The 26,030-nt window shown below is 51.5% G+C and overlaps 11 protein-coding genes across 11 annotated transcripts; 7 read left to right on the top strand and 4 right to left on the bottom strand.

Annotated features, from left to right (window-relative positions):
* Positions 1-383: 383 nt before the first annotated feature.
* On the top strand, positions 384-3,399 carry VFPPC_02915 (telomerase activating protein Est1; the record flags this gene model as incomplete). The annotated part of the gene is made up of 4 exons (XM_018282492.1): positions 384-421; positions 565-678; positions 744-1,618; positions 1,685-3,399. The coding sequence occupies 4 exons, from the start codon at positions 384-386 to the stop codon at positions 3,397-3,399; spliced, it is 2,742 nt and encodes a 913-aa protein (XP_018146982.1).
* A 740-nt stretch (positions 3,400-4,139) lies between these two features.
* Positions 4,140-5,425, bottom strand: VFPPC_15578 (adenosine kinase; the record flags this gene model as incomplete). The annotated part of the gene is made up of 3 exons (XM_018293331.1): positions 4,140-4,639; positions 4,734-5,192; positions 5,374-5,425. 3 exons carry the CDS (start codon positions 5,423-5,425, stop codon positions 4,140-4,142), a joined length of 1,011 nt encoding a protein of 336 aa, XP_018146983.1.
* A 559-nt stretch (positions 5,426-5,984) lies between these two features.
* On the bottom strand, positions 5,985-7,076 carry VFPPC_02916 (hypothetical protein; the record flags this gene model as incomplete). Its single annotated transcript, XM_018282493.1, has 1 exon — positions 5,985-7,076. The coding sequence occupies one exon, from the start codon at positions 7,074-7,076 to the stop codon at positions 5,985-5,987; it is 1,092 nt and encodes a 363-aa protein (XP_018146984.1).
* Positions 7,077-7,558: 482 nt separating this feature from the next.
* On the bottom strand, positions 7,559-8,554 carry VFPPC_15579 (60S ribosomal protein L2; the record flags this gene model as incomplete). Its single annotated transcript, XM_018293332.1, has 4 exons — positions 7,559-7,684; positions 7,744-8,225; positions 8,318-8,425; positions 8,506-8,554. The coding sequence occupies 4 exons, from the start codon at positions 8,552-8,554 to the stop codon at positions 7,559-7,561; spliced, it is 765 nt and encodes a 254-aa protein (XP_018146985.1).
* Positions 8,555-9,728: 1,174 nt separating this feature from the next.
* On the top strand, positions 9,729-10,049 carry VFPPC_17557 (hypothetical protein; the record flags this gene model as incomplete). The annotated part of the gene is made up of 1 exon (XM_022429255.1): positions 9,729-10,049. One exon carries the CDS (start codon positions 9,729-9,731, stop codon positions 10,047-10,049), a length of 321 nt encoding a protein of 106 aa, XP_022285718.1.
* Positions 10,050-10,604: 555 nt separating this feature from the next.
* VFPPC_13357 (hypothetical protein) lies at positions 10,605-12,857 on the top strand (the record flags this gene model as incomplete). Its single annotated transcript, XM_018291134.1, has 5 exons — positions 10,605-10,841; positions 10,998-11,167; positions 11,241-11,370; positions 11,426-11,797; positions 11,904-12,857. 5 exons carry the CDS (start codon positions 10,605-10,607, stop codon positions 12,855-12,857), a joined length of 1,863 nt encoding a protein of 620 aa, XP_018146986.1.
* Positions 12,858-13,585: 728 nt separating this feature from the next.
* Positions 13,586-13,942, bottom strand: VFPPC_13358 (hypothetical protein; the record flags this gene model as incomplete). Its single annotated transcript, XM_018291135.2, has 1 exon — positions 13,586-13,942. One exon carries the CDS (start codon positions 13,940-13,942, stop codon positions 13,586-13,588), a length of 357 nt encoding a protein of 118 aa, XP_018146987.2.
* A 1,129-nt stretch (positions 13,943-15,071) lies between these two features.
* VFPPC_02917 (eukaryotic peptide chain release factor subunit 1) lies at positions 15,072-16,800 on the top strand (the record flags this gene model as incomplete). Its single annotated transcript, XM_018282494.1, has 4 exons — positions 15,072-15,107; positions 15,376-15,460; positions 15,543-15,592; positions 15,664-16,800. The coding sequence occupies 4 exons, from the start codon at positions 15,072-15,074 to the stop codon at positions 16,798-16,800; spliced, it is 1,308 nt and encodes a 435-aa protein (XP_018146988.1).
* A 934-nt stretch (positions 16,801-17,734) lies between these two features.
* VFPPC_02918 (transcription factor SipA3) lies at positions 17,735-21,841 on the top strand (the record flags this gene model as incomplete). Its single annotated transcript, XM_018282495.1, has 1 exon — positions 17,735-21,841. One exon carries the CDS (start codon positions 17,735-17,737, stop codon positions 21,839-21,841), a length of 4,107 nt encoding a protein of 1,368 aa, XP_018146989.1.
* Positions 21,842-22,302: 461 nt separating this feature from the next.
* On the top strand, positions 22,303-22,620 carry VFPPC_17556 (hypothetical protein; the record flags this gene model as incomplete). The annotated part of the gene is made up of 1 exon (XM_022429254.1): positions 22,303-22,620. One exon carries the CDS (start codon positions 22,303-22,305, stop codon positions 22,618-22,620), a length of 318 nt encoding a protein of 105 aa, XP_022285719.1.
* Positions 22,621-23,876: 1,256 nt separating this feature from the next.
* Positions 23,877-25,961, top strand: VFPPC_02919 (START-like domain-containing protein; the record flags this gene model as incomplete). Its single annotated transcript, XM_018282496.1, has 2 exons — positions 23,877-24,420; positions 24,529-25,961. The coding sequence occupies 2 exons, from the start codon at positions 23,877-23,879 to the stop codon at positions 25,959-25,961; spliced, it is 1,977 nt and encodes a 658-aa protein (XP_018146990.1).
* Between the last annotated feature and the right edge of the window lie 69 nt (positions 25,962-26,030).

Raw genomic sequence — 26,030 nt, forward strand, 5'->3', positions numbered from 1 at the left:
CCAAGTTTGCTGCCCTCCCCCTCTCGACTCGACTCGACTCGACTACCATTCTCTTTTCCCGACCCTGTTCCCGCGCTGTTCGCCAGAACCACCATCATCTCCAATGAGTTCCTCCCCGGCGAAGCAGATAGACTTCCGCGAGCCGAGCCTGGTACTAGCCATTCCTCTTTGCCGTCAACTCGGCATACGGGTGGTTTGACCCTTCGTCATCGTTGCTGGCTCATAGTCCTCTGAGAGTATGACGTGACAATCATCTCTGACAATCTATTACTTGATTGCACTTTGTCGCGCCAATAACCCATCTATTCGACCGTGACTGTAACGCCAAAATTCGACCCGGCCAAATTCGAATCGAAACCAGCCTTGCGATAAATACCGACAAAATGGCCTCGTCGACTTCTCAAGCTGGCCAGTATTGGCAGTATGTCATTCTTATTCCTCCCCCGTCCAAGTGCCTGGGGCTTCTGTTATTCTGGATAGAAGGCTCTTGTCGCTTCCCTCCATACAGCAGGCTAGGCGATATAAACTTTCAAGAATCGAGGACTAATTTGCCTTTACCTACAGCCAAGCTTTGAAACTAAGGAAGCATTTAATGAAGCAGCTAGAGAAACTCAAAGCTGAGAGTGCCTCTGGAGTGCAGGTATCGCACTACGAGGCCGTCGAAAGCACCCTGGAGCAGTAAGTGCAAATTCTCCCTCTCATACGCTCTACCCTGGCCAAGCCGTTACTCATCGTTTCTCCAGATTTCGTCTTGCATTCGTTCATACAATCTTTTTGGATTTCGCATATGGTGTCAAGGAGAACACGGAAGATGTTCTCTGGGCTTTGCATACCGCCATCAACTCCGAATATAGACGCATTCAGAGCCGACTGAGACAATCCGCCCACGCCGTTGAGAGACGCAAACTGGAAAAGCACTACAACAATTTTCTTCGCGTTGCACAGAAATTCTACAGGGGATATATCCAACGCCTTGCCGCGCGGTACGATGTTCCGGAACTCAGGAGAGCCGCACGTGGCATCGATGTCAACCTGCAAGACAACGAAGACAGCATTAGCCCAGTCCCAACAGAGTTGAGCGCTATGGTTTTGACGTCATGCCACTCGACCCTGCTGCGTCTGGGAGATTTGTCTCGGTATAGGACTCAAGCTAGACATAAGAACTCTACCTATCAGTCTGCGTTGACCTATTATAGCCTTGCGCATCTTCTGAAACCCCAGTCTGGATATGCATATCACCAGATGGGCATGGTTCACTTGGATCAAGGCAATCACCTTGATGTCGTCTACAATTTCTATCGTTCCTGGGCGGTCGATGCACCTCACCCAAATGCAAAGGCCAATCTTGAAGCAGAATTCAAGTCTCTCCAGCTGCCAAATTCATCCAAATCGCGACAGAATACGTCATCCGCAGCCCAAGATGCCTTCTCCATGTGGTTTGTCAGGCTCCATGCACTCTTTTACAAGGGCGAAAACTTCCCGCAACAGGCGGAGCTAGAAGGCGAGGTTAAGCACCGGCTCGAAATGGCCTGTCACAGCGACCAATCTGCAGATACGCTGGGCAAGATGGCGCTGGTTAACATTTCTGCCCTTCATATTGCGTCGACCCTGTACAAAGGTTGGTTCTATTCTCATCCCCCACCTGGCATGCTTGCCGTTTCCTCACTTGCTAACTCTATACCAGAGTCGATGGCATCAGCTGCGTCGAGATTTTACCAATTTGCCTTGCGATTTAATGCCATGTTTGTGTCAACATTTTGCGCAGCCTTCGAATCGGAGCTTAAAGAAGCAACATCCGAGAATGGAACGACTGATGGATCTGATACTGCGTCCCCCAAAATCTCGCCCATGGTCGCGGCCCTTCTTCCTGTCTTGCGCTTGTATAGCATGTGGCTTGCTGCCCACCGTAGCGAAATCTGCGCCGCTATTGAAGCATTCGGAGGAGTCGTACCTTGCATGGTTCAAAATCTTGCAAAGGTGTTCACTTTGCTCTGCGTCTTCACCTATAGTCAGACCTTGGCAACCTGTTCATATCTGCTCAAGGAGGATTTGGAAATTCGTGGGTTCCGCCCCATATCTGGCGAGACCATTCCTCAGCAATGCCGATGCTTTTGCAGCGAGGACTGTTCCCCAAAAATCTACCTTCAGGATGAAGACTCTCGGCTGGCACCATCCCAAGAGAACCTGGCCAGAGTATTGGATATTCTCCGCTGTGCATACTTTCTTGCTGAAGACTCAAGCTTTCCCTTGCATCATAAGGTCGTTGACAATTCACTCATCTTTGAATACGGTGCTAACGGCACTGTTACCACTCGCGCAACTGACCAATCCACGCCGACAATGCGAGTGGTCGGCGCGGAGAGGTCGGCTGTACCCTCCAACGCTGTCGCTATAGACACACCAAGAAAGGAGCATATCAGGGTTAGGAGTCTCACGAGTCGCCCGAGTCCTGGTACGCTATCGCCCGAAGAACCACTCCAGCTATCGAGCCACTCCGGCCCCGATGTTAGTGCTTGCAAGCCGCCAACGGCCGAGCAGCAACAGGGTGTACAGGATGAAGGAAATTTGGATGACACAGACAACGCATTGTTTGATATGTTGTCTCCCTTCCTAAAACCACCAACTCCACAGCCTCAGCAGCGGTCCGGCCAGCCCACGGATGAGTCTTCCTACGGCATGCACACAACGACTGCAAACAATGCACTTGGCTCCTTCCAAACGGAGCGCAGTCCTTCTGGGCCGACCCCTTCTGGAAAGTTTGCGCAATTGCCATGGGCCTGGTTTAACACCCCCGAGCCAGAGCGACCTGTCGGAGGCGAGACGCCTAATGGACAGACGGCCTTTTCTGCCAACCCCAGCCCATACCACTCACCGACGCAGTCCATGAACGGCGGGAACACTCTGGATGACCCTTTTGCGACCCCTGGACGGAACAACAATGGCGTTTTTGCCAATGGCCATGCCGTCCAGCCTCAGAACAGGCGAAGCGTCACTGGCCCTGTCATGTCCAACCCTGAATCTGCTCATCGTAGCCACCTGCTTCAGGCCTTTTCTGGCACAAATGTACCGCGAAGCTCACCCTTCACCCAGTGGGGTGAAAACCAGCAGTCGACCAGACAGAATAACGGCCCGGCCGTATCACCTTGGGGACCTCGGGCCCTGGACAACCTCCCTCAGTCGACGGGAACTTCCGCCTTCTCCCATCCCAGCAGCCTGTACCAGGGCACGCCAGCGAACGACGTTGGCCTTGGATTGAGAGCCATGGCAGGTGGTGGGTCCGAACACCAGCCTTTGAGTCCAGCTCATGTCGAGCCGACGGCGAGATATTTGCAGATGGACCAGACTACACTAAACTACAATGAGGCTATCCTGCAAGCTGCGTACCGTGGACATAAGTGATTTTGATTTGTTACACTGAGTTATTCCGTTGAAAAATTCCGCGAGCTTCTTGATTGTGACAAGCGTCCAGTACAGACCAGTCAGTCCAGTCAAGTACGGGGGAATCTGTGCAAGTTTGCAAGGCTCTTGCGGGTGTCCGTTCTGCTGCAAGGCACAGATGCCATCAAAATTGGCAACATTTCTTGATAATCACCAGCGCTTCATCAGCTATATTTGACAAAACAAGCGACCAAAGTTTGACAGACGGTGATTTCACAACATCACCACACGAAAGCATGTCTATTTTTGCATCTTTTTATGTGCTTCATCAAATTAAACAAAAGATGATCGGATCGTGGAGGATACCGAATCGCTATGCGAAGAGAGCCACAACTTCTGGGGGCTCCTTTTGCCACTGATGCAAAACGCCGTTGTTGAAACCGTTTCCCTTTGAGCCCTCAACGCCAAACCACATTCATTTTACCGAATAAAATCAATTGTCCCGCCTATGGGGGAGGCTTTAAGAGGAGGCCGCGTAAGTCTGCTTGGGGAAGGGATACCTGGTTGGAGGAAAGTGAGTCAGTCAATGCGTTTGTGGGAAACAGTGGTATGGTTGGTATGTGGGTGACGGCAAGGGCGGTTGTTTCTACGTCTGCGAGCCATGTTTTATCCAATCCATATGAGTCGGATATAAGACCAGATAGAATGGTGTGAATGAATGACAACAATGATTGCTAGGGAATGTGATGAAAGTTGAAAACTTACGAAGGTCCAAGTTCCTGAATGCTCAGTCTGGCGAGCCACTGACCCATGTCGATAGAAGTAGCAAGGTCCTTGCCCTGCATGATACCGGCCAACAGACCGCCAGCAAAGGCATCGCCAGCGCCGTTGGTATCATTGATCTGCTCCTTGGTGATGGCGTGGACAGGGAATTCCTTAACGGCGTCCTCGCCCTGGACGGCAACGAGGGTAGGCTCGGTGCCTTGTGTGACAATGGCAATTCGCTTTCTCTTGCCGTTCTCCTTGGGCAGGTTGGCGAGGTGCTTGCAAACGTCCTTGGGCTCCTTGGAAGGCAGGTCGTGCGATTCGGCGTAAGCAGCGGCCTCGGTCTCATTGCCAATGACGTAGTCCCAGTAAGGGGCGGAGGCGTCGACGGGGTCCTTGAAGAACTGGGGGATGAAGGGAGCAGAGAGAGACAAAACAAAGATCTTGTTATTCTCGGCAGCCTGCTTCGCGAGCTCCATAATGGCGGGAGGGCAGACTATATAATTCACATTGCGTGTTAGTGTATTTGAACCAATATGGATCTGTAGTATTAAAAATGGTGGGTTCTCTGTGAGTAGCGGGTTCTTTACCTGTGAAGTGGTAACCACCAATGTAGTACACATCGGCATTCTCAACGAGCTTCCAGATCTCAGGCTTCTTCAAGTGGTCGAGATCGTAGTGGTTGGCGGCGCCGAGATCAGTGCACAAGCTTCGGTTGTGGCCGGTGATGACAACACCGCAACGACCAGTCTTCTTGTCGGGGTCGACGCGGTACTCGACGCGAAGGCCAGCAGCGTCGACGGCATCCTTCATGATGGCGGAGTACTTGTCATCGCCAGCACCGCCGAGGTAGACGACGCTGTTGGGGGGCAGGATGTACTGGGCACCACGGGCAGAGTTTTGGGCGGCACCACCAGCAATCAGCTTGGCATCGAAGTTGTTGAGCAGATCCTCGTACAGAGGGAGGTGCTGCTCCTCGGCCAGGATGGCATCATTGGCCTTGAGTCCATACTTGTCGAGAAGGGCCTGGTCGCCAACAGCTTGGATATCTGTAATGAGGAGAAGTGAAGATGGTTAGATAAAGCTGCGTGTGGTGAATATGTTGACAACAGTTTGTGGATAGCCTCTCAATTCATGGTGGGGGGTGACGTTGGTAGTGAGGGGGAAAAGGCAACAGAGTGTCGGGAAGAGCCGCCCCTCAATGCGAGAGGAAGGGCCATTGGAACGTACCGAGAAGAGGGTTCTCGAGGCAGAGAAGACCGTATTCCTTTGCAGCAGCCATGATGATGAATGAGTGCAGAATTGTGCAAAATCAATAGAACAGAATACGCAATGGATCAAGCAAGATCTGGAGAGATGGATGGAGTCGGAGTTGAACGGTCAACAAGGTGGGAAAGATTTTTGAATGGCGGCAGTGGGATGAAATGGCGGGGCTCGAAGAATCTCCGAATCTCAGGAACTCTCAGGCCCTGGGAGCAACAGTCGGGCTTTTGGTTTGATGGACATGGACATGGAGGGGCTGCAAACATTGAATGTTTGGTCAGGGTCGAGCATCAAATGTGGGGCAAATTCCGACAAATGCCAGCCCAAGAATCCTTTCTTTTGTCTTGGATGAAAGCATAGAGCCTTGTCCTCATCGTCCATAGTTTCAGAAATACGCCTGATACTATATGCTTAAAAAAGAATATATAATAAATGTGTGTCTGCTTGTGAAAATTCATTGCTTTAATGGACTATTGCTGCACGCTATGTGAACGTCATGTTCAGCTTTGTCACACGCAAAGAACCCAACAGGCAAACATGGCTACCACTTCAGCCATGCACTTTGACAGATTGCTACTCTACTCATACAATCCTCTTATCCTCTCACTGCATTTTCCGTCCAGCAGACTAGTATTGTCTGCCCACTGGCTTAAACTACCAATAGGCTGCTGAGCAGCAATCCTTCTCACCTCGACATCAGTAATTTGCTTAAAAACCTCTTCTGCGAATAGCTCTCCGTGAACCACCTTGAACGGACGGTCATGGAAATAAGACACCTTATCCGGAAGGGCTTTTCCAATTCCTAGCGCATTGTGCTTCTTTGCTAAAACCTCGTAGGCTTGAGCAAGGAATTCTTGTCTCTCACGCCAGGTCGATGCCTGCTGTGCTCCCAACAGAATGGGTTCCAGCAGTGGTCCACACTGAAGTTGTCGAAATGCCAGGCCAAACCATTTCGGATACGGAGCATACCTCCTTTCCATGAGAAAGCATAAGTTCATTACATCTCGGACCAGTCGTGAGCCGATGAGTGCTGACCCGAGTTCACTACCAGCATATGCAGCTCGTGGCATTAGGTGTTCTTCCTCGCTTAGCCGTTGCCACCCTGAAGCGAGGAGATACAACCACACATCATGGGGATACCAGGAGAGATTATCCCGAAGCCGTGAGAGGTCGCCTAGGCCACTGTGATATATTTCACCAGCGACCACCTCTCCTATAGCGTGAGTAGGGAGCGTCAGCCAACTAACAGAATCAAGACCCTTTGTCACATCCAGTCCAAGGTGCCGGACAACAAATGTGTTTAGTGTCATGGGCGTAATGTGATGCTTGATCGGGCCTGGAAGCTCGTCATCGAGAACTCGTACGCCGGGTTTTGGGGATACGGGTGGTATTGAGACGGGGAAGCCAAGGAATGATTCAGGCAACTTGTGGCTCAACATGTTTGCGATTACTTGACATTGCTCCTGGTGTTCCTCTCTTACGAATATGAAGAAGTGAAGCCCCCAGTCGTGATCCATAGACATTTCGGTATCAAAGCCGAGGACCTCACTTCCAGGTCCAATAAGGGCGGCATCGTACTGCAAGTCTGGGAACTCTGCTGCCAATAGTGGTCGTACTACATGGTCGTGAAATTTGCGGTTCAACTCCAGTCCCGGTATAAATGAAGGCATCTTGACATTATTGAGGCGTATGTTCAATGGAAAAGAGGAAAAGTTGCGGGACATGCTTATCAAAGTCGACCAGTCAACTTTCGGCACCACCTATTCTCGTGAGCCTCTACCAATGGTGAGTCAGACCGATGGTACATGACGGTCGGAACGAAAAGCTGCCAGTCGGGCACTCGATCTTTTTTGCTCCTCATTATTCGCATGGTTTGTGGCATGCAACACTCACGTTTTGCAGAGGCAGCGCAGATGGGATAAGATTATGAAATGTTCTTTTTGTTTTTGCTCCAAATACATCACGCCCAATCCGGATATTCACATCGTCCATTTTCGTCACAGGTGTAGCAGAGGGAACCAATATTTTGTGTACGCCAAATGCCATAGTACTTGCTTTCTGAGCTACCAGATTCCTGCTCGCAGCAGTACCATCAAAAGATGCAAGCAAGCCACTGTAACACCATCCCAATGAGACCAAGAAATCCAGCCGCCTACTCCTTTGTCTTTTGAGTACCACGCAACAGACCCGTCCTTCTGGCAGCGATGAGACCGGCCTTTTGACCCTGAGCGGCGTATCGGGAGATGGTAGACGCCTTACCAATGTGCTGGTGGTTACCCTGTAAAAGTTGTCAGTATTTCCTGCAAATTGTACTTTATGCTCCTCGATAATACGTACACCACCATGAGGATGGTCCACAGGGTTCATGGCAACACCACGAGTCTTGGGCCAGCTGTTACGCTTGACGGCGAACTTGTGCTTGGCGCGAGAGGCCTTCAGGAGAGGCTTGTCGGTACGACCACCACCGGCAACAATACCGATCATGCCACGAGTGCTAGAGTGGACGACCTTCTTGGCACCAGAGGGCAGCTTGATACGGGTCTTGCCCTCGTCGGGGTTGTGGCCAATGACGGTGATATAGGCACCGGAGGTACGGCCCAGAGAACCACGGTCACCGATCTTCTCCTCGACGTTGGAAACGACGGTACCTTCGGGCATCTCACCGAGGGGCAGGACGTTGCCGACGGTCAAAGCAGCCTTCTTTCCGGCGTAGATGAACTGGCCGGTGTACATGCCCTCGTTGGCAATGAAGGTCTCGGAGACCTGCTTGTACTTGTAGGGGTGGCGGAAAGAAACCTTGGCGAGAGGAGCACCACGACCTAGAGAAAAATAAAAAATCCACCGTCAGCCTCCAATTCCCTTGATCCCGAATTACAGTATAATTCTTTCCGCGTTGTGAGAAAAAACTAACCAGGGTCGTGGATGATATCCTTGACTACACCACGGACGTAGCCATGACGCTCAGCGTAATCGAGAGTGCGGAACTTGGCGGGGGCCTTGTTCAAGCGCGTGTTGGCCGCTATTCCCAAATGTTAGCAATTGCGTCTCTCGTCGTCGTCGAGGATCGATGTCGAGAAAGTTCGAAGGACGGTAACTGACTGAAAATAGATCCACGGCCCTTGCGCTGGTTGCGAATAACTCTACCCATGGCGGCTCGTGTGGACTCGATGCAATCGTTCGAGTTAACTGCTTGAGCAGATGCTGTCAGTGACTTGTCGAGCCGAGGGCGTGGTGTTGGGGTGGAATTTACCTGGCTCCCGCCGCTTGGTGTTTTAACAAAGAGGCGTGACCTGCGGACTTGGTGACAATTTTTTGTGTGCGGGACCATTCGCGCGCTGGAGGAGCCCTGACCACGTGATCTTCAAGTGGACCGTTGCAAGCGAAGTGGTAGGTCCAATCATCTCAAGGGCGAGTTTCCAGCACCACCATTTGCAAAAGTCTCCACATTCGGTCGCTCACTGCACGCGGATAAACGGCCAGACGTACAGTGTCTATGAAAATGCTCGATGCTGGGTTATGTAAGACTAATTTCAGTGAAAAATGGCCCTTTTGCTGTATGTACGTAAGTATGCATCATAATGATATTGTTTTCTGCTTCTTCGTACAGGAGTTTGAGGCTAATTAGGAGAATCAAACATGTTTGTCACTCAACTGTGATGCGTACCTGGTACTGTGCGCTGCACAGTGTCTTTGTAGCCAAGAATCATTCCTCTCCCTGGCCTCACGCGAAACCGCACCCACGCCACCACGACTCCTCATCAGGACAAAGAGCCGTAGTCACCACGGTGAGAGCAGCGCATCGACTCTCATTATTCAAGACACAAGATTCTCTGAAGATGGCCTATGCTATGTGATGCACTTAGTTCCTCTGCTTCTTTTCCACTAGCCCTGTGATGACGCAAATTTGCTCTTGCTAACTGAAAACCCAGTTCATCACTTTTGTCCTGAATCGCGGTCTCGATTGGGCTCAAGATGACCGAGATTTACGCTCACAAGGTGGACTGGCGATTTGGCGACGTTGTGGTACTAACCGGGGGATTGGCGCTTCCAGAATGTGACGATACGAAAGACAGGGACTCACGCATTGCTCGAATCAGCTTGAACTAGCCGAGTGGCAATCAAGATGGGATATCATCGGAACCATGGTTCAAAAATGAGCTCAGCTACAAGGGACGCTCTCTTTCGACGTTTTGGCTACTCGGAGGCCTGACATTCATTCATACCGAAATCTCGTCGTCGTGACGTTGTTGGCACTCACTGTGCAGAGGTGAAGAAATCGGAAAGATGCACTGTCGTGAGTAGTGAAGCTACCCGCTATCACCATGCTTGCGATTGACTTGGCCATGGAGATCGATGTGGGTGGTGGACCTCTGGTGTCAATTTTCGAGAGCGACCAACCAGGCATGTTGGACCGCTCAGGCAAGGCTTCTTTGTCCGGGTTATCGATGAACAAGACTCCACAATCAGAGTATTATTTGGAGGATGAGACCATTTTCTACAATCTGGGCAAGTGCTCTCGGACAAAGAACCCAGGACGTGTTCCGATGCTGCTGCTGCATCGTGATGATGGTGCATGTGTACCGTTCATCCACACTACTACAAAGCTTCTATTGGTGCAACAACAATGCCGAATCGGCAGTTGAAAGCTGCTTCGATCATGGAATCTGGACCATCCGAATCATACCTGACGTCCCGAGTTTTGCCGCTTGGTTTCTGAATGTACTGCTATATGCGTGAACAAAATACACACAGGAATTGGGCATCAGTTTCCGTGATAAAATTGGTACGAATTCGACATGGAATTATGCTGTGCTGCTACGTTAGTCATGGGCTAAAGGATGCATCTGCTACGGTGCGGGCTGTTGACCACGGCATCTTGTTGGACATGAAAGGACCCCAAAAATCCCCCCAGCTGAGCTGAAGATGGCATGGCATGGCATGGCAAGGCAAGGGAGTGGTAATACCAGTTGTCTCAAGTCTGGGGGTTGTAGACGAGGTAGATATGTTAGTAAGGCGTGCATAGTATAAGAAGTTTGATAGACCCCTTTGCTTATCCAATTGGGCTGGACTCTGATTTGCGGCTTGCGGACGTGGGTTTGGGCTTAGTGCACGTCTCGACGACGAACAACCAAGACTTCCTGGCTTCCTTCACTTCTCCACACACCGCGACACACCTCTTGTGCCGGGACAAACTCAACATGACTGCCGACGACGATTCGTCTGACCTTTCGTCTTTGTCGTCGCTATCTCCAGTGCCGTCGGATGTTGAGCTGGATGACAACAGCGATGACGCGACGACAAAGACCAAGTCGGGCATCCTAAAGTTCTTCCCGAAGCTATCAGAACAGCCTCCCAAGGAACCGTCGCCGCCACCACGAAAACGGTCGCCCTCGCCTCCACACGAATATGTGCTGGCAGATAATCCCGACATCGCGGTAAGAAAATCACAAATATTCTGAATCTGCTACGTGGAAACTACATCTTCGTCAAATTGAGTCTTTGGCGCGAAAGTCGCGTAGATGACCGACCATGACGCGATTCTTCGCGTGCCAGCCACCTTTAAGTTGAAAAGTCTACTAACCCGCCAGCAGTTCATCGTCATGTTCAGAAGTCGATTCAGCGACGCGTTTCCAAAGTCACTAGCTCATTTTGGGCCACAAGAGCTCGAACGTGATGTAGTCGAAGCTATCCCGGGCGACCGAGTGGAACACTTTCTTTGTGCAGTTTTGGGATTGCTTTTGAACCGGAAGCAGGACGTCAAGTAAGCCAAACTACTGAGCAGAAGATAATACGGGACAGTTGCTGATGAAAATTTTCTTTTCCTCGTTCTACAGACTTGGCCATTACGGCAGGGCGTTGGAAGATGCGATCACGTCGCACAAGAATCAATGGCCAGCTTCTTGGGAGGATAAGAATCCGTTGTCGGGTGGCGCATCATTCAACTCCATGACGCCAACGGAACGAGTACGTCTGTTGTGAGACTTTGTAGTCGTGGTTCACTTTGCTAACATGGGCATAGCTCACATTATTGCGAACACTGATCTTATGGTCGATGGCATCATCTGACACCGTCAAAGGAGTGATCAATCAGGCATACAAGCAGAACCGCCAGGAAGACGACTTGAATCAGCCAAGGTCGGTACAACCGTGGGGATCGGACGGAGACAAACGACGATACTTCTTGGTCGAAGGACAGGACGACACAAACTTCCGGATATACCGCGAGAGCAATCCCGCAGGAACAAACAGAACTTGGTTCAGTGTTGCCGGCTCGATTGAAGAGTTGAAAGCTCTTGCCCAGAAGCTTGAAACTAGGGACGGGGGCCCGAAGGCGAAGAAACTAAGCCAAAAGATGTTGCAAGTCATTCCTCGATTTGAGGCTGGTGAAGAGGTTAGAATCTTCCCACATCCCCCCCTCTGCTGTCGTATCCAACAACACACGCTTTGGGAGTGGCAATACAAACTTTGGAAATTGCCTACGCTAACACCGAACTCAGAAACGCAAGCGCCGGGAATATCGTCAGATGCGAAAGGAGCAGTTCAAACGGCCAGAGCCGGGTTTCTCCATGTACGAGGGCCGTACAAGGGGCAAACGTATCAAGTACACGTACTCGGATGATGAGGATGTTTTCTATTCCGACTCTACTGGGTACAGGCGATCAGCTCGCAATACCGGTGCTAATACACCAGCCGAGACTGGGCCAGTCACAACGTCGAGCGGAAGGCAGATTCGGGCGCCCCCGCGCCTCAATATGGTTGCGGGTGAGAGTGCACCTGGAAGTGTCCACGGTGATCATTCGGAGATGGAACACGATGATTCATTGGGCCCTTCCGGGCGACCTAGACGCTCAGCAGCTCATCAGGGTGCAAATGGCTGGTCTGAACATCAGTCTAGACAAGGCGGTAGTGACGAGGAGAGCGAGGCTGGGTTTGGAGACGATGAAGACGACGCTCACGTACCCGAAGAGTCCGAGGACGAAGATGAATTTGACGAGGAGGAAGCCATGGTCGAAGATGACATTGACGATCAACCCCAGAGCTTAGTTGTGAAGCTCTCAGTCACACCACCCAAACTGCGGACAGTGTTATCCCCGATCGACCAAGGTCCCAACATGCTGCCCACTCCAGACGCGCAAGATTGGAAGGTCGAAGCGCCTGTACCGGAATCTCAAACTATTGAGATGCAAGATGCACCAGCACCGGCACCCGTCACAGCGCCGGAGACCAACTCGATGCCACCTGAGCAGACAAATAGAGAGAAAACACCTCAACCGCAGATAAATACACCGCAGACTCACACAAGCCCAGCTGATATTGCAGACAAGGTAGCCGGCATTGACGCTCCGACCCTGTCTGCCATTCCCGCCACGAACCTGGCCTTTCGGGGTAGTCCAGAAAAGCCACATGCTCAACTAGCATCGCCATCTGAGGATGTCAATGGTACAAATTAAGGGTATTTTATGGCGTTTGGTACACGATTTCATGGAGTTGGGGTTGGGAAAGCTGCAATTGTGATTAGAGTATACATGTACTATTTGACGAAACTTTGCTCTCATTGGAGAGGTGATAAGGAGAAGAGGCTATGACAATATGACGGGGAAGGAAAAATCTACGGGTTCACGAGGTGTTTGTGTTACCGTCACGATGGGGTGTGGACAATACGTGCCGCCAGGCTCGTTCTGGCAATATACAAACTTCTCGTTGCTTCCAGCTTAATGATATGAATACCCCTGGAAAAGCGCACATGAGCAGCTTATGGCAATCGTACTCTTCTATCGCTATACGAGCACTGCTGATGAAATAGAGGATATAAGAGCACCCAGCGTGTGACGAGAGGCATCTTGACAGGCCAAATGCGAACCCAGTGTATATACAAGGCTAGTTAAAAGGCTGCATAAAATAATCTACATGCTTTTCTCAAAGGCAGAAACATTCGTGTCTAGTGTACAATTACATCTTTCGTTTGGGTATTGTCCAGTTGTTAACGCCATACCACCATCTCCGTACGCGCGAGCCCGCCGTGTTGCCATGTATTTTGGCACTTCTATTCCAATGTTGCCAGCCACATAATAACAAGTTATAAATAAGACCTTGTGCCAACGGCATCATAATCTATAAGAATAGCAAAGGGAAATGGTTAGTGATGCTCTTACAGAAAGCCAATTCTGCCCCTTGTACACTACCAAGGCGACTTTCGTCTTACCTGATCTCTTGCTGTGATGAGTAACACCTTCCACCATGTATCGGCATTGGCAATACTCCGCAAGTAGCTCTGCTCGAATCGCAAATCTGGCAAAGGTGGGAGGCTGTGAGATTTGTGGGAGGGGTGCAGAACACTGTAGGGGATGTCCTCCTCATCGTCTTCCACGTCGTTGAGGAGTTCGTCATCGCTGAGGCGAGGGCTGTGGAGGGTGACTGGTTCTCGTTTGTCGGCGGCTGTGGAGGGCGAGGCGTCGAAGTTGATATCGGGGTGGGATCGGATGTGGCCCGCTTGGATGGTCTCGGCGACCTCTGTTGCGATGGAGTCCATGTCCATGGTGATGAGGGATGCTGATGCCGCCTGGTAGGAGTGTCAGGAAGCTTGCTCCCGGGAGAGGATGTCGTTTTTGAGATTGGAATGAGTTTGAATGACAGAGTGATCCAGGAGCAAGTGGTGGATGGCTTCTGAGGTATGTGGTGCTGGTATTACCATGATTGGAAGCTCTGCTACATCGGCGCGTGTCAGTACTGCCGGGCGGTGAGGCGGTCTGTGGTGGGCTTGAAGTTGACTGGGCTGGGTGCAAGGGAACATTGAAGTGAGATCACTGTTACAGGGCTACTGCTTGGAGCGAAATGCCTAAATGTCTGGCTTGGTGCTTTTGCGTCAAGTTTGCTTTTCAGACACAGAAAGCGGCGTCTCCAAGTTGGTCTTGAAAGAGCCAACTCGCTGTTGCCTGCAGGACGATGACTGGGCAAATGCACCTGATACGAAGCTTGCCTGCCTTCAGCCAAAATGCATAGGTAGCTAACAAACGATTTCAATCTACGGAGTCTCCGTCCAGATGGATGCCACATGCAGTTACAGGCAGCGAGGCTCATGGTGTGAAGTCAATGGCAAATGACGGAGAACAATTGACTCAACCGCTGCACCAGTTCCAAGCATTGTGTCACAGGCCCACATTTAGGCTAGGCAAAGGATGCAATGATGCTGGGCATAACTTCACCAGACATGGAGCCAACCGCCCACGGCAATGCCGCCAGTTGCACCAGGCGCTGGATGGCTTTGTGCGGTCAAGTCAAGCTGGAGCACTGCTGTGCATGTACCAAGGTACGGAGGAGTCAGGACATGAGGTGCGGTCTGGTATGGCCTGGCCGTGTTAATTTTGGCCCGACACACACGTCTGGCTTTATGGGTCAGGTACTCCATCTCCCAGTCTGTCCACGCACTGAGTCGAGGTACTCCGTCCAAAGTGCCTGGCGCCGTCACTGTAAAATCTCTTAGCCTTTTTAAACTTGAAATCTGGCTCCAGCATCTCCCTTCTCCAGCTTCATTGTTGTTGCAGCACGACACCGCTACTCCCCCAAACCCCTTACTTCGTCTGCTCATCATTCGGCAAAAAGTCCTCCTGCGCTGCGGGACCAAACCAGATATTTTGTTCGCAACTTTTTGAACAACTACCGCCACAATGTCCGACGCGCAAGCGAACGAGGCCGAGAGGAACGTGAGTGTTGTCACCCAGGGAAAAAAAAATTGTGCTCTCTGCGCCAGTTGCAAGCCCCTCCTCCTCTTTTGGCCTGCCACCAGCTGCCCCTCTCTCTGGGCGGACACTACCTTGGTCTGCGCGTGCTGAGGCTTGTGCCCCGCGACAAGTGGTGCGTTGAAATCACAACAGAGGACCAGTCGACAAAGGAGGATGGCTGCCAAAGCGATAGAGCAACAGAGACACAAAAAAAAAAAAGAATATAAAAACTGACAATAATATCCTATAGATTGAGATCTGGAAGATCAAGAAGCTCATCAAGCGTCTTGAAGCTGCTAGAGGCAATGGAACCTCCATGATTTCCCTCATCATTCGTACGTTCCTCGTGCCATGCCACTTTTCAGAGATGTCTCTCCAACCACCAGGCTCCTTTACTGATGCGTCTTGGAACTTCAGCTCCAAAGGATCAGGTCTCCCGTGCAGCCAAGATGTTGGCTGAAGAATACGTAAGTTGATATCCTTTATTGTACCAAACGCTTCCAGAATGACCTCGGACCTAACATGGGATCCTACTCAGGGTACTGCATCCAACATCAAGTCGCGAGTTAACCGACAGTCCGTCTTGTCCGCCATTACCTCGACTCAGAATCGTTTGAAGCTCTACAACAAAGTCCCACCAAATGGCTTGGTTATTTACTGTGGTGAAATTTTGACCCAGGAAGGAAAGGAGCGAAAGGTCAACATTGACTTTGAGCCTTTCAAGCCCATCAACACTTCACTGTATCTTTGCGACAACAAGTTCCATACCGAGGCCCTTGCTGAGCTGCTCGAGTCTGATCAAAAGTTCGGTTTCATCATCATGGATGGTAATGGTGCTCTCTTTGGCACTCTGAGCGGAAACACCCGCGACATTGTCCACAAGTTCTCTGTCGATCTGCCCAAGAAGCACGGACGTGGTGGTCAGTCTGCTCTGCGTTTCGCCCGTCTTCGTGAGGAGAAGCGTCACAACTATGTCCGCAAGGTTGCTGAACTCGCCGTGCAAAACTTCATTACCAACGACAAGGTCAACGTTGCCGGCATTGTTCTCGCTGGTTCTGCCGATTTCAAGAATGACCTCAATGCCTCCGACATGTTCGACAACCGTCTCCAGACCAAGGTTATCAAGGTTGTTGATGTCTCGTATGGTGGTGAAAACGGTTTCAACCAGGCCATCGAGCTGTCTTCCGAGACCCTTGGAAATGTCAAGTTTATCCAGGAGAAGAAACTCATTGGCAAATACTTTGAAGAAATTAGCCAGGACACTGGCAAGGTTTGCTACGGTATCGACGACACTCTCAAGGCTTTGGAGCTTGGTGCCATTGAAACGCTCATCATTTTTGAAAATTTGGAAATTACCCGTTGGGTCTTGAAGGATAGCAATGGTGAAGAGGTGATCCTGCACTTTTCAAAGCAGCAGGAACAGGCCAACCGAGACAAGTTCCTGGATTCTGCCACTGGTCAAGAGAAGGAAATCGTCTCCCAGGAGTCGTTCCTGGAGTGGATCGCTGAGCACTACAAGGACTTTGGTGCCAACCTGGAGTTTGTGTCGGATCGCTCAACTGAGGGCAACCAGTTTGTCAAGGGCTTTGGTGGCATTGGCGGTATTCTCCGCTACAAGGTCAACTTTGAGCAGTTGGCTGATCTTAGTGACGATGATGAATATTATGACGATTGACCTGCGGAACCCCTCGTCGAGAGCGAGGGACCTGCTCAAGTTCAACCGTCTGCACACAACGAGGATGATGTACGCCACGACGACGACGATGACGACGACGACGCGCCGAGGTCTATCAATGCCGCGCCGCTGTCATTTGCTCAGAAGCGCTTGATGAGAAATGCCGAGACTGGCACTTCAACGCAAGGCCACCAGGCGTCTCGGCCAAGTCCACTTCGTTCAATGATGACGGCCACTTGAGCTGACTGATTGGCAGAAAAGGAGGTAAGGTTATTCCATTTTTCCATTTGCCATCGGTATCGACGTCTAAACTCACATGGAAGCGTACAGGTGCTACCTGCGGAAATTGAGACGAGGTCGGTTGGACAGCACATCGAAGTGGAGATGCCTGCAAAATAAACGAGCTCAAAATTACCCTTGAAGTTTTGGATTTGTTTCTCCTAGCCTGTGGCCAAGTTTGTTGGCTGTCCTCTGAAGCTCTGTAATACCTAGCTCTATTGTTTATTACTTGTCTCGAATTTGCGGACTGCAACCTGGGGAATAGCTGCCCATGAAATTAGATAGCATTCATAATGACAGTCACTCCTTTTTTTATATTTGAGACCAAGTTTCACTTTACCACTTGGCTGTCTGATGGTCGTTGCTACTCCTTCGCACGAGGTTTGAAGAAACTTGTCTTTAATTGGTATTGGCATGTCTGCACCTTGTGGGGTGGTTCTTTGGACAACAACCAAAGAGTGGGGCGCAGTCTCATCATAGCTTCAGCCTGCATACGTCAATGTGAGCTCCGTCTCCTTTGTCTCGACCCGAGCTCATCTGTCTCAACATTTTTTGTATTCAACACCTGCATTGCATACTTATAATTACGGGGTGCACCGGTACTCCAGAGCACATGTAGCGGTGCTACTGGAGAACCTTGTACACAATTCTCATCATGCCTCCCGCCGAGCCCGTGTCAACGACCGGTCCGCCACGGCCAATGGATCGTGGTGTGCCGGTCGGATTGAATGAAGCTGCCCTCGACTCGCCGACGTTCCGAGCGACCGCCAACCACTTTTCCGATCAAATAGAGGCTGTTGAGAAATGGCTCAACGGCTACGTGAATTCGACGTCTAAATTCGCCCACGAGATCCAGGGGCTTGAAGATACCATCAATGCATACCTTACCAAGACAATGCCGTCCGCCGCCGATGGGATTATCGAAAATGACTACACCTTTCTGGCCTTGAAACGAGTTGGAGATGGCCAACGCGAGTGCTGGCAGCAAATACTGAGCAGCATCAAGCGAATGGATACCGCTGTCATCGAGCCCGTCCGGAGCTTCCTTAGCGGCGACATGCGAAACTTCAAGGAGATACGGAGGATCCTGGAGCAATCGCAAAGGGCTTACGATTCGACTCTTGCACGATACGTAGGACAATCGAAGACAAAGGAGCCGTCGGCTCTTCGCGAAGATGCCTTCTCCGTGTATGAAAACCGGAAGGCATATATCCAAGCCTCGCTGGATTACTGTCAGCTTGCGCCGCAACTGCGACTCGCTACAGATAAGCTTCTGGTCAAGGTGTGCAGCGAGATATGGAAAGATTTGCAGCGGTCGAGGGATGCTGTGATAAATGCCACCAGATGGACCCGGGAAATGGACCGTGTGCGAGGATGGGCCAAAGAGATGGAGACTTCAGAGGGCGTCTTCAGAACTGAGCTGCAGGCCGCAAGACGAGAACTGGGAGAGACTACTCTTGAGGGGTTCAAACCTTCTAGGGAGCTCGAGGACTACAGCGCATCGACGGTGCCCTTTCTAGGCTCACGGGGACCGCTCAATTTACGACCCAAGGATGGCACGGCCGTCATTTCGGAGAAACAGGGCTGGCTCTTTCTACGGACAGTGTCTGGCAAACCCGTTAGATATAACTGGACCCGGAGATGGTATTACTGCCGTGATGGCGTCTTTGGTTGGCTTGTACCCGGACCGCAAGGAGTTCTCCAAGGCGACGAGATTGGTGTTTTACTCTGCAACGCGAAACCTGCAGTAGGCGAAGAACGACGATTTTGCTTTGAAGTCAAGACCAAAAATCAAACCATGATGTTACAGGCTGAGAACCAGAGAGAGCTAATGGAGTGGCTCGAGGTATTTGAAGTGACCAAGAAGAAGGCTTTCGAGACCAGTATGGGGAATGATAACAGCTCTGTTGCGGGCGGCACTGACCCAGCATTTTCGATACATCCCCCGAGTGCACCGGAATTCTCTGCCAAAGCCGTTGACAACCCTGCTGCTCTCGCCGAGGATGCTCCCGGCCCAGGCTTTGAGCGAAGCGCCACTCTCTATGTCCCCGGACAGGACGCACAAGTCGGAGCCAGACACAGTGTCGACGTTAACAATGCAAGCCTGGGTCGCCGATCTTTTAGTGCCCTGGGACGAGACCTGGCGCGAGAAGACGATGAAAGCAGACGAGAACATGCGGCAAGAATCATTCAGAAGCTGGATCTACACCGGAAATCGACTTTCGGAGCTGCTGGTGATCCGGGTCCGGTGAGCCCAGGCATGCCCAACAGTGGCATTGCCAGTCTTATATCTGCCAGCCACAACTTGCTGCCGGCCCATCCGGGGACGCAGGTGTCTGGGAATACACCCAAACAACCTTCTGGCTTCCTGCCTTCCCTGGACACGCCGCCTGGTTCCCTTGCGCCTCTGACTTTGGCCAAGCCGCCGGCCACGACGAGTCTCAGTCGAGCTGCTGTGCTTTTGACAGCCGAGAAGCCGTCCGTAGCCAACAGCAGAAGGTTACCAACCTCAATCGTTGCAAACTACTGGGGTACCAACGTGTGGGCTACTATCAACACCCCCGAGCAACCAGTTCTGCCAAGATTTGACGACGACGATCCCATCGGGGTGGTTGTGTCGCAGGGCTCACAGACTAGTCTCCCTGGCATTGGCAAAGATGGTCGTGCCGACCGCCCTCTACCTCGCAATTATCCCACGGAGCTGAGAGCTCAGAACGCACAGTTCCGTCTCTTGTTCCCTAATGCTCCCACGGGAGAGAATCTTGTTTTGGTCTTTCGTGCGGCGTGGTCTAGTTCAAGAGCACGCGACTCACCAAGTGATACACTTGCCGGAGACGGCAGAATTTATGTTACTCCAGATAACATGTACTTTTACAGTCAACAAATGGGCTTGGTTACGGCGTACAGCATCAGCCTTGACATCATTACGGAGGTGACGACTGCCGCTGGAAGGGACTGTGACTTTATTTTCCTGCACCTTGGCCAGGACACAAACGAAACGGGCTATACGCGTATCACCATTAAAGTATTCCTGGACGACCTCCACCTGCTTCATACCCGTCTCAACCTTTTGGTCGACAACTTGCAAGCGGAGGAGCCCATGAATACAGAGGACATTATCTCTGCGCTGATAAATGTGGAAAAGGAAGAATTCGACCGCCCGAGCCCCGGAGCGGAGAGCTGGGAAGATGCTTCGCCAAACTCGCCTATCGACGCCAGTTCGGGATCCGGACTCCTGCTATCAGGCAGCCGGAATGACTACGGATCCCATCTTCACCCGTCGAGGTCACCGCACCGGCACCCTGGAAAGCTACACCTGCCGTCGCATCCCGTGGTATACGAACCCGAGAGCATGACGCAGATGGCGGCAGAGAGGCACTTTGAAATCAGTGCCAAGGCTTGCTTCCACGTGCTTTTCGGTGACAAGAGCTTCGTCTTTCCAAAGCTCTACTTTGAGCATCGAGCCCAGCAGATTGCGCAAGGTCCCTGGGCGCTAGTTGACCAGGGCCAGATGCGACGAGACTTTCAGTTCAAGGTGGACTATGTCGACATGCTTGGTCGCAAGAAGTCCGAAAATGTCAATGATTACCAGACTATCGATGTGTACAGTGATCATGTCACATACGTAGTGACGCACATCAAAACGGCGTGGCACCTCCCTCATTCTGGCAGCTTCAAGCTCGTCACCAAGATTGTCATCACGCACGTGGCCAAATCCAAGTGCAAGCTTGCCGCCTACGTCAAAATAGACTGGTCCAAAACACCAGCACTCTCGAAAAATTTGGTGGAACGACAGGCACTTCACGACGCCATTAATGACGCAGAAGAAATGGCGGAGCTGGCAACCGATCAAGTTCGCAAACTGGGACCACGCAGCCGAACAAACAGGGCCATCCAAGTTTACGGCCACGTTGGCCAGCAGACTCAGGTGGTAGTCTTCTCACCTGCCGCCGCGGAATCGAGCAAGAAGCAGGCAATCAAGCCACGAACCCTGACAGCTATGCTCTTTGAGACGGCCAGATCGTTCGGCGAGAGTGCCGTCTCGTCCCTGATAATGTGGGCGTTTGCCGGTGTCAAGAAACTATTTGGCATCATTACAGCCCACCGCATCATCATTCTCCTGTTGGGCTTGAGTACCTTGACAAACGTCCTGTTGACTTCTACAGAGTCGTCTACCTGGTGGAAAGAGCGGAGTGCGGCAGCCTTTATGCGACGAGTCGGCGTGGGTCCCAACTCGATGATGAGCAAGGCAATCTACTTTGCCGACTTGGACGAGGCGACTGGTGCACATGGCCATGAGCTACAGTTTCCAAAGAATAGCACGTGCTTCAACACGTACAAGAGCCTCATGGACACGTCCGAAATTGACATTCCGTGGGATGAGGCCGGGGCTACATTGTCATCCCCGTCAAGTCGAGCCAGCGCGCGGAGACTCCGGCGAACAAGACAGCGCCTGGGGTCCTATCGACACGACCTCATGGTGGCTATGCGTGTAGTCAACAGCATCGAGAGGGAGATGCTGCAGTCTGAATGGGAGAATTGGCTAATCAACGAAAAGTCGTTGTGTGATGACCTGGAGCTGATGCTGCAGGACGATGGCCAGGGTAAATCAGGGGCGGGCGACTCGTCGAAACAAAAGATCATGGGATCCTTGACGGGAAGAGGCAAGGAGGCGTTGAAAGAATGGAGAGATGGGTATTGCGGCAGCTGTCGACGGGATTTCGAGGGCGTCATCAAGGAGAGAATGGTGACGGGCATGTAAGGTTGCGGTGAAGTGAAGCTGTTTGCTCGTTGTTTTCTGTTGGATAACTACATGTACGGAGTCTCGCGTCTTGCAGCACGGGGTTGTACTACTATCGGCCACGCCAATGCTTTGATTGGCTCTCAACAAGATATCTTCTATTGATTTTGAAGAGCTGGCTGTGTGTGCCGTGGCAGAATAGTGCCTTAAACGGATGTCTGTAATGTCTGCATGACGTAATGGAGGGCAGCAAGTTGGTCTGGTCTCAGTGTGGTTGCTTGATTGTGGTGTTGTAGTCTCAGCCAACACCACATTCCAGACATGTGCTGTGCGACACGGCTTGAATCGAGGAACATCTCAGAACTCAGACAGGGTGTTTGAGCGCAGAAGCGTGTATCATTAGGGCAGACATTCCTCAGCTGTTGGTTCCGCGATGCCAAGATGACAGAGAATGTTAAATCCCCCAAGGAAGAACATGATAAATGTGTAGTTCTCCTCATCCAACTTCGACCTTCCTCTCGAGCCACAATCTTGCTTATCCGTCGAAGCTGCCCAAGTATATTTACAATTCGGCCAACATGAAACCAGCATCAGCAGTCATAATCTCACATCTGGTCACCGCATTAGCTGCTCCCACATGGACAGGCACAGGTCCCCCAGATGTAGTCAGACGAAGTGACACATGGATTGGAAGCAGGGGCACTGCCAGCCTGAACCAGGCACAGGTGGAGCAAATTGGCAAAGATATCCGTATGCATAACTCACGATCAGAACTATCACGGGGGTATTGGGGGTGCTAATTAGGGGTAGAGTCGAATCTGACAACGACAATCCAGCTGATAACTCAGGTTAGCAAGGAAGAACCACAGGTGAATCCGCCGTTTCAGGAGACGATCAAGACATTGCAGTCTATAATGCAGGCTGTGGGAGGCGCGATGCTTGCGTTGGCGAGGCTAAAGGGTGGTAAGGCGTAGGGCTGGGTGTGATTTGGAATGTGTGCTGGTGGTGGTGGCGAAGAGCATGTGCTGGAATTGTGCACGTTGGATATCGAATAATATGTGCGGGTATAGGGATGTATTTGCAACCGTGAGTTGTGCTGTGAGGATTCAAGACCGGAGGTGCCGAAGTGATGTTGGCTTGTGGTGATGATGGAGTCAGGTCAGAGTAGAATAAGCGATTAGATGCGCTGACTAAATTCACGGTGGCTCAAATGCAAGAATTACACACAAATGGGTTGCACGAATGTCGCGTGGCTGTTTTGAAATCGAAGAATCGCTTAAAAAAGACAGTCTTAAATGTCAAGTGGTGCAAATCGAGAAATTACTAAGAAAACGGCAGGTTAAATGCCAACATTGAAGTGCTTACAAAAAAAGGCCCAAATGTTCGCCCTACAAACAGTCCCGAGTCCGAGTTGGTCTCGCTTTCAATCAATGGCAAATCGATGCACGAAATGCCGGCTGGTGACGTCAAAGAGGCCACTTGGAGGCCACTTGAGCTGTGGAATCTCAAAGCCGCCTGGTCCGTCCGTGCCTTCCGCGTTTCAAGCCATCAATCGACCACAACTTGACAGAACAGAACAAACGGCCTGGTGGCCTGGTGGCTTCCACAAAGACGCCAGGGCTGAATTGTGCTGCACGCGAGTTGCCAACCGAAAGCTTGATTTCTTGACGTCCAGCTTCCCCCCATTCTCTACTCCGTACTCCGTAATAACACCTAGCCAATCTACTGCGTAATATATCCGTCAAGCTGCTCCGGATTCTCCGCATCATCTTGGCACTGCACCTCTCTGATCTAGCAGCTCCATCCCGTCGACTTCACCTCTTGTGTTTCACCTCGATAATCCTCATCCCTCTCCTCTACCCACTTACCGTCTCGCACAATATTTGAATACGTCTCACGCAACTCTCGCTGCTCCATCTTGACACGCCTTGGAGCACATTTCCTCACGACTGAACTGAACTGAACTGAACTGAACTGGAATCCTCGCCTCCCCCTCGACTGGTCCCATCCCGCCTCGCCTCGAGAGGCATGCCGTTGTGAATGAAACAGCTCCGCCATGGCTAGTCATCATGAGCCGCTCAGGGCTTTAGCCCCCATCAATTGGCACGACGTGCCGCAGGATACATTCAAGACGTTCCTAAACGACACCTTTAAAGAAGCTCAAATCGTCATAGACTCCATCCCGTCCTCTGCTACCGCCCCCGTGAAACCGCCCCCTACAGGACGAGCTCGAGCACAAACCGATTCAGCTCTGGTATACACAGACGTGCAAAGGTCTCTATCATTGCATCAGTCCCCCGCTGCCGCCGCTACATCTGCCCAGCTACGAAAGGACTGGAAAGAGGTCAAAACGAACCCCAAGGATAATCCTCTGGCCATCAATGTCTACAAGCTGCCAGGAAAAGATGGCAAGGGCGCGTGGTTTGCTAGGCGCAGTGTCCACGAGGGCTTGTCATTTGAGCAGTGGAAAGCTGGGCTCGAGAGAGAGTTTGCAGAGTCCATGAAGGTGCAGGGATCGCCGGGCAGCGGCAACATTCGCGGCATTGGAGCCGATAGGAATGTTGAGCATCATGTCGTTGACGATGCGGGGCACGTTGATGGTAAGTCGTGTGCTCCCTGTCTCATATCTTTCCTTGCCTTTCCTTCCCCTCTGTCTCTGTTCATAGTGTCACTAGAAACATGGCTAACAAGTTTCGTCACAAACATAGTCTTTCAACTTTCGGCACAGTTCCCCGGACCTACGGCCCCGCGAGACTTCATCACACTTCTACTCACGTCCGACTTTTCCCATCTCAAGTCTGATCAGCCGCAGCAACTACCTTTGCGACAGTACATGGTGGTGTCGAAGCCTTGCGTTCACCCCGAATGTCCCCCTCGCCAGGGCATAATTCGAGGACAGTACGAGTCGGTAGAAATCATTCGAGAGATACCCATTGACAGTGAAACCTCCACAAACAAAAGATCCCTCTCTTCTGCGGATTTATTGGCGGACGAGGGCCGCAAGTCCATCTCGGCCAATCGATCCGGCGACGACCCTGATACCCCTCGAGCTATTGAGTGGTTGATGGTAACTAGGAGTGATCCGGGTGGTAGCGTTCCGCGTTTCCTCATCGAGAAGGGAACACCTCCGGGCATCATTGGTGATGCTGGAAAGTTTCTAGACTGGGTTGCGTCGACAACTTCCAAGGTCGGAACTTTTCGCTCTCTGGAAGACAAGCAAAAACCGAGTGCGGACAACAAGAGCAATACCAATGGCAGCGCAAATCGAAATATCCCTTCCGTCACAATCAACGACAAAGCCCCGGCCTCACAAAACGAATCATTCGACCAACAACAGGACAGCCAATATCCCGAATCAGGATATAGCGATTGGATACCGAGCAGCACTGGCTTGTATGGCATCATTACCGGAGCCTTCGGCGTGGCAGGCTCCATTGCCAGCGGCCTACGTTCACAGTTCAGCAACCCCCTCAGCTTCAACAGCAGCCAGGACAGCTTAGCAGACAGTCAGCCCATACCAGAAGAACATGACGATAACGCATCACAGAGCGACGCATCATCTATCCGCAGCTTCACGTCAGCCCTGGAGAAGTATCGGACCGGCGAACGACAAGCCGATAGCATAACAGGCAGCAATTCCGAGGAGTCCAGGTCACTGCGCCCTCAACCAGCGGAAAAAGATCTCCAGAAACTGGTCGACCGACGCCAAAAGCTGGAAAGGAGCTTCACCGAATTCCAGGAGCGCATGGCCACAAGACGTGTGGGCGACAAGGAGAAGGACGCCGCGTCGCAAGCTAAATTGCGGGAGAAGCACGAAAAGGAAATGGCCAAGCAAGAAGCCAAATATAAGCGCGAGATGCGAAAACTCGAGGAGAAGCGTGAGCAAGAGGAGCGCAAAGCAGAAGCACGGAGGAAGAAGGCTGCTGAGAGGCAAGAAAAGTCTAGTCTGACGTTGGAGCTGGAAAAGGTCAGGGCAGAGAGGGACGTGGCCCTGAAGCAGATGGAGTTGCTGCGCAGTCAAGTTGGTGAATTGCAAGCGCAGAATACGATGCTTGTCGCCAAGTTGGGGCGGATGGGGGCGTTGAACAGGGAGGATTCGTCGTCTTCCAAGACGAACTCTATCAGGTCTGTAAAGTCTTGATGAGTGGGATGTTTGAGTACGAGTACATATACGCATTGATACCTAGGAGGTTTAGTTGTGGCTTTACTG

Source organism: Pochonia chlamydosporia, chromosome 2, assembly GCF_001653235.2.
Source record: "Pochonia chlamydosporia 170 chromosome 2, whole genome shotgun sequence".
Taxonomy (NCBI): Eukaryota; Fungi; Ascomycota; class Sordariomycetes; order Hypocreales; family Clavicipitaceae; genus Pochonia; species Pochonia chlamydosporia.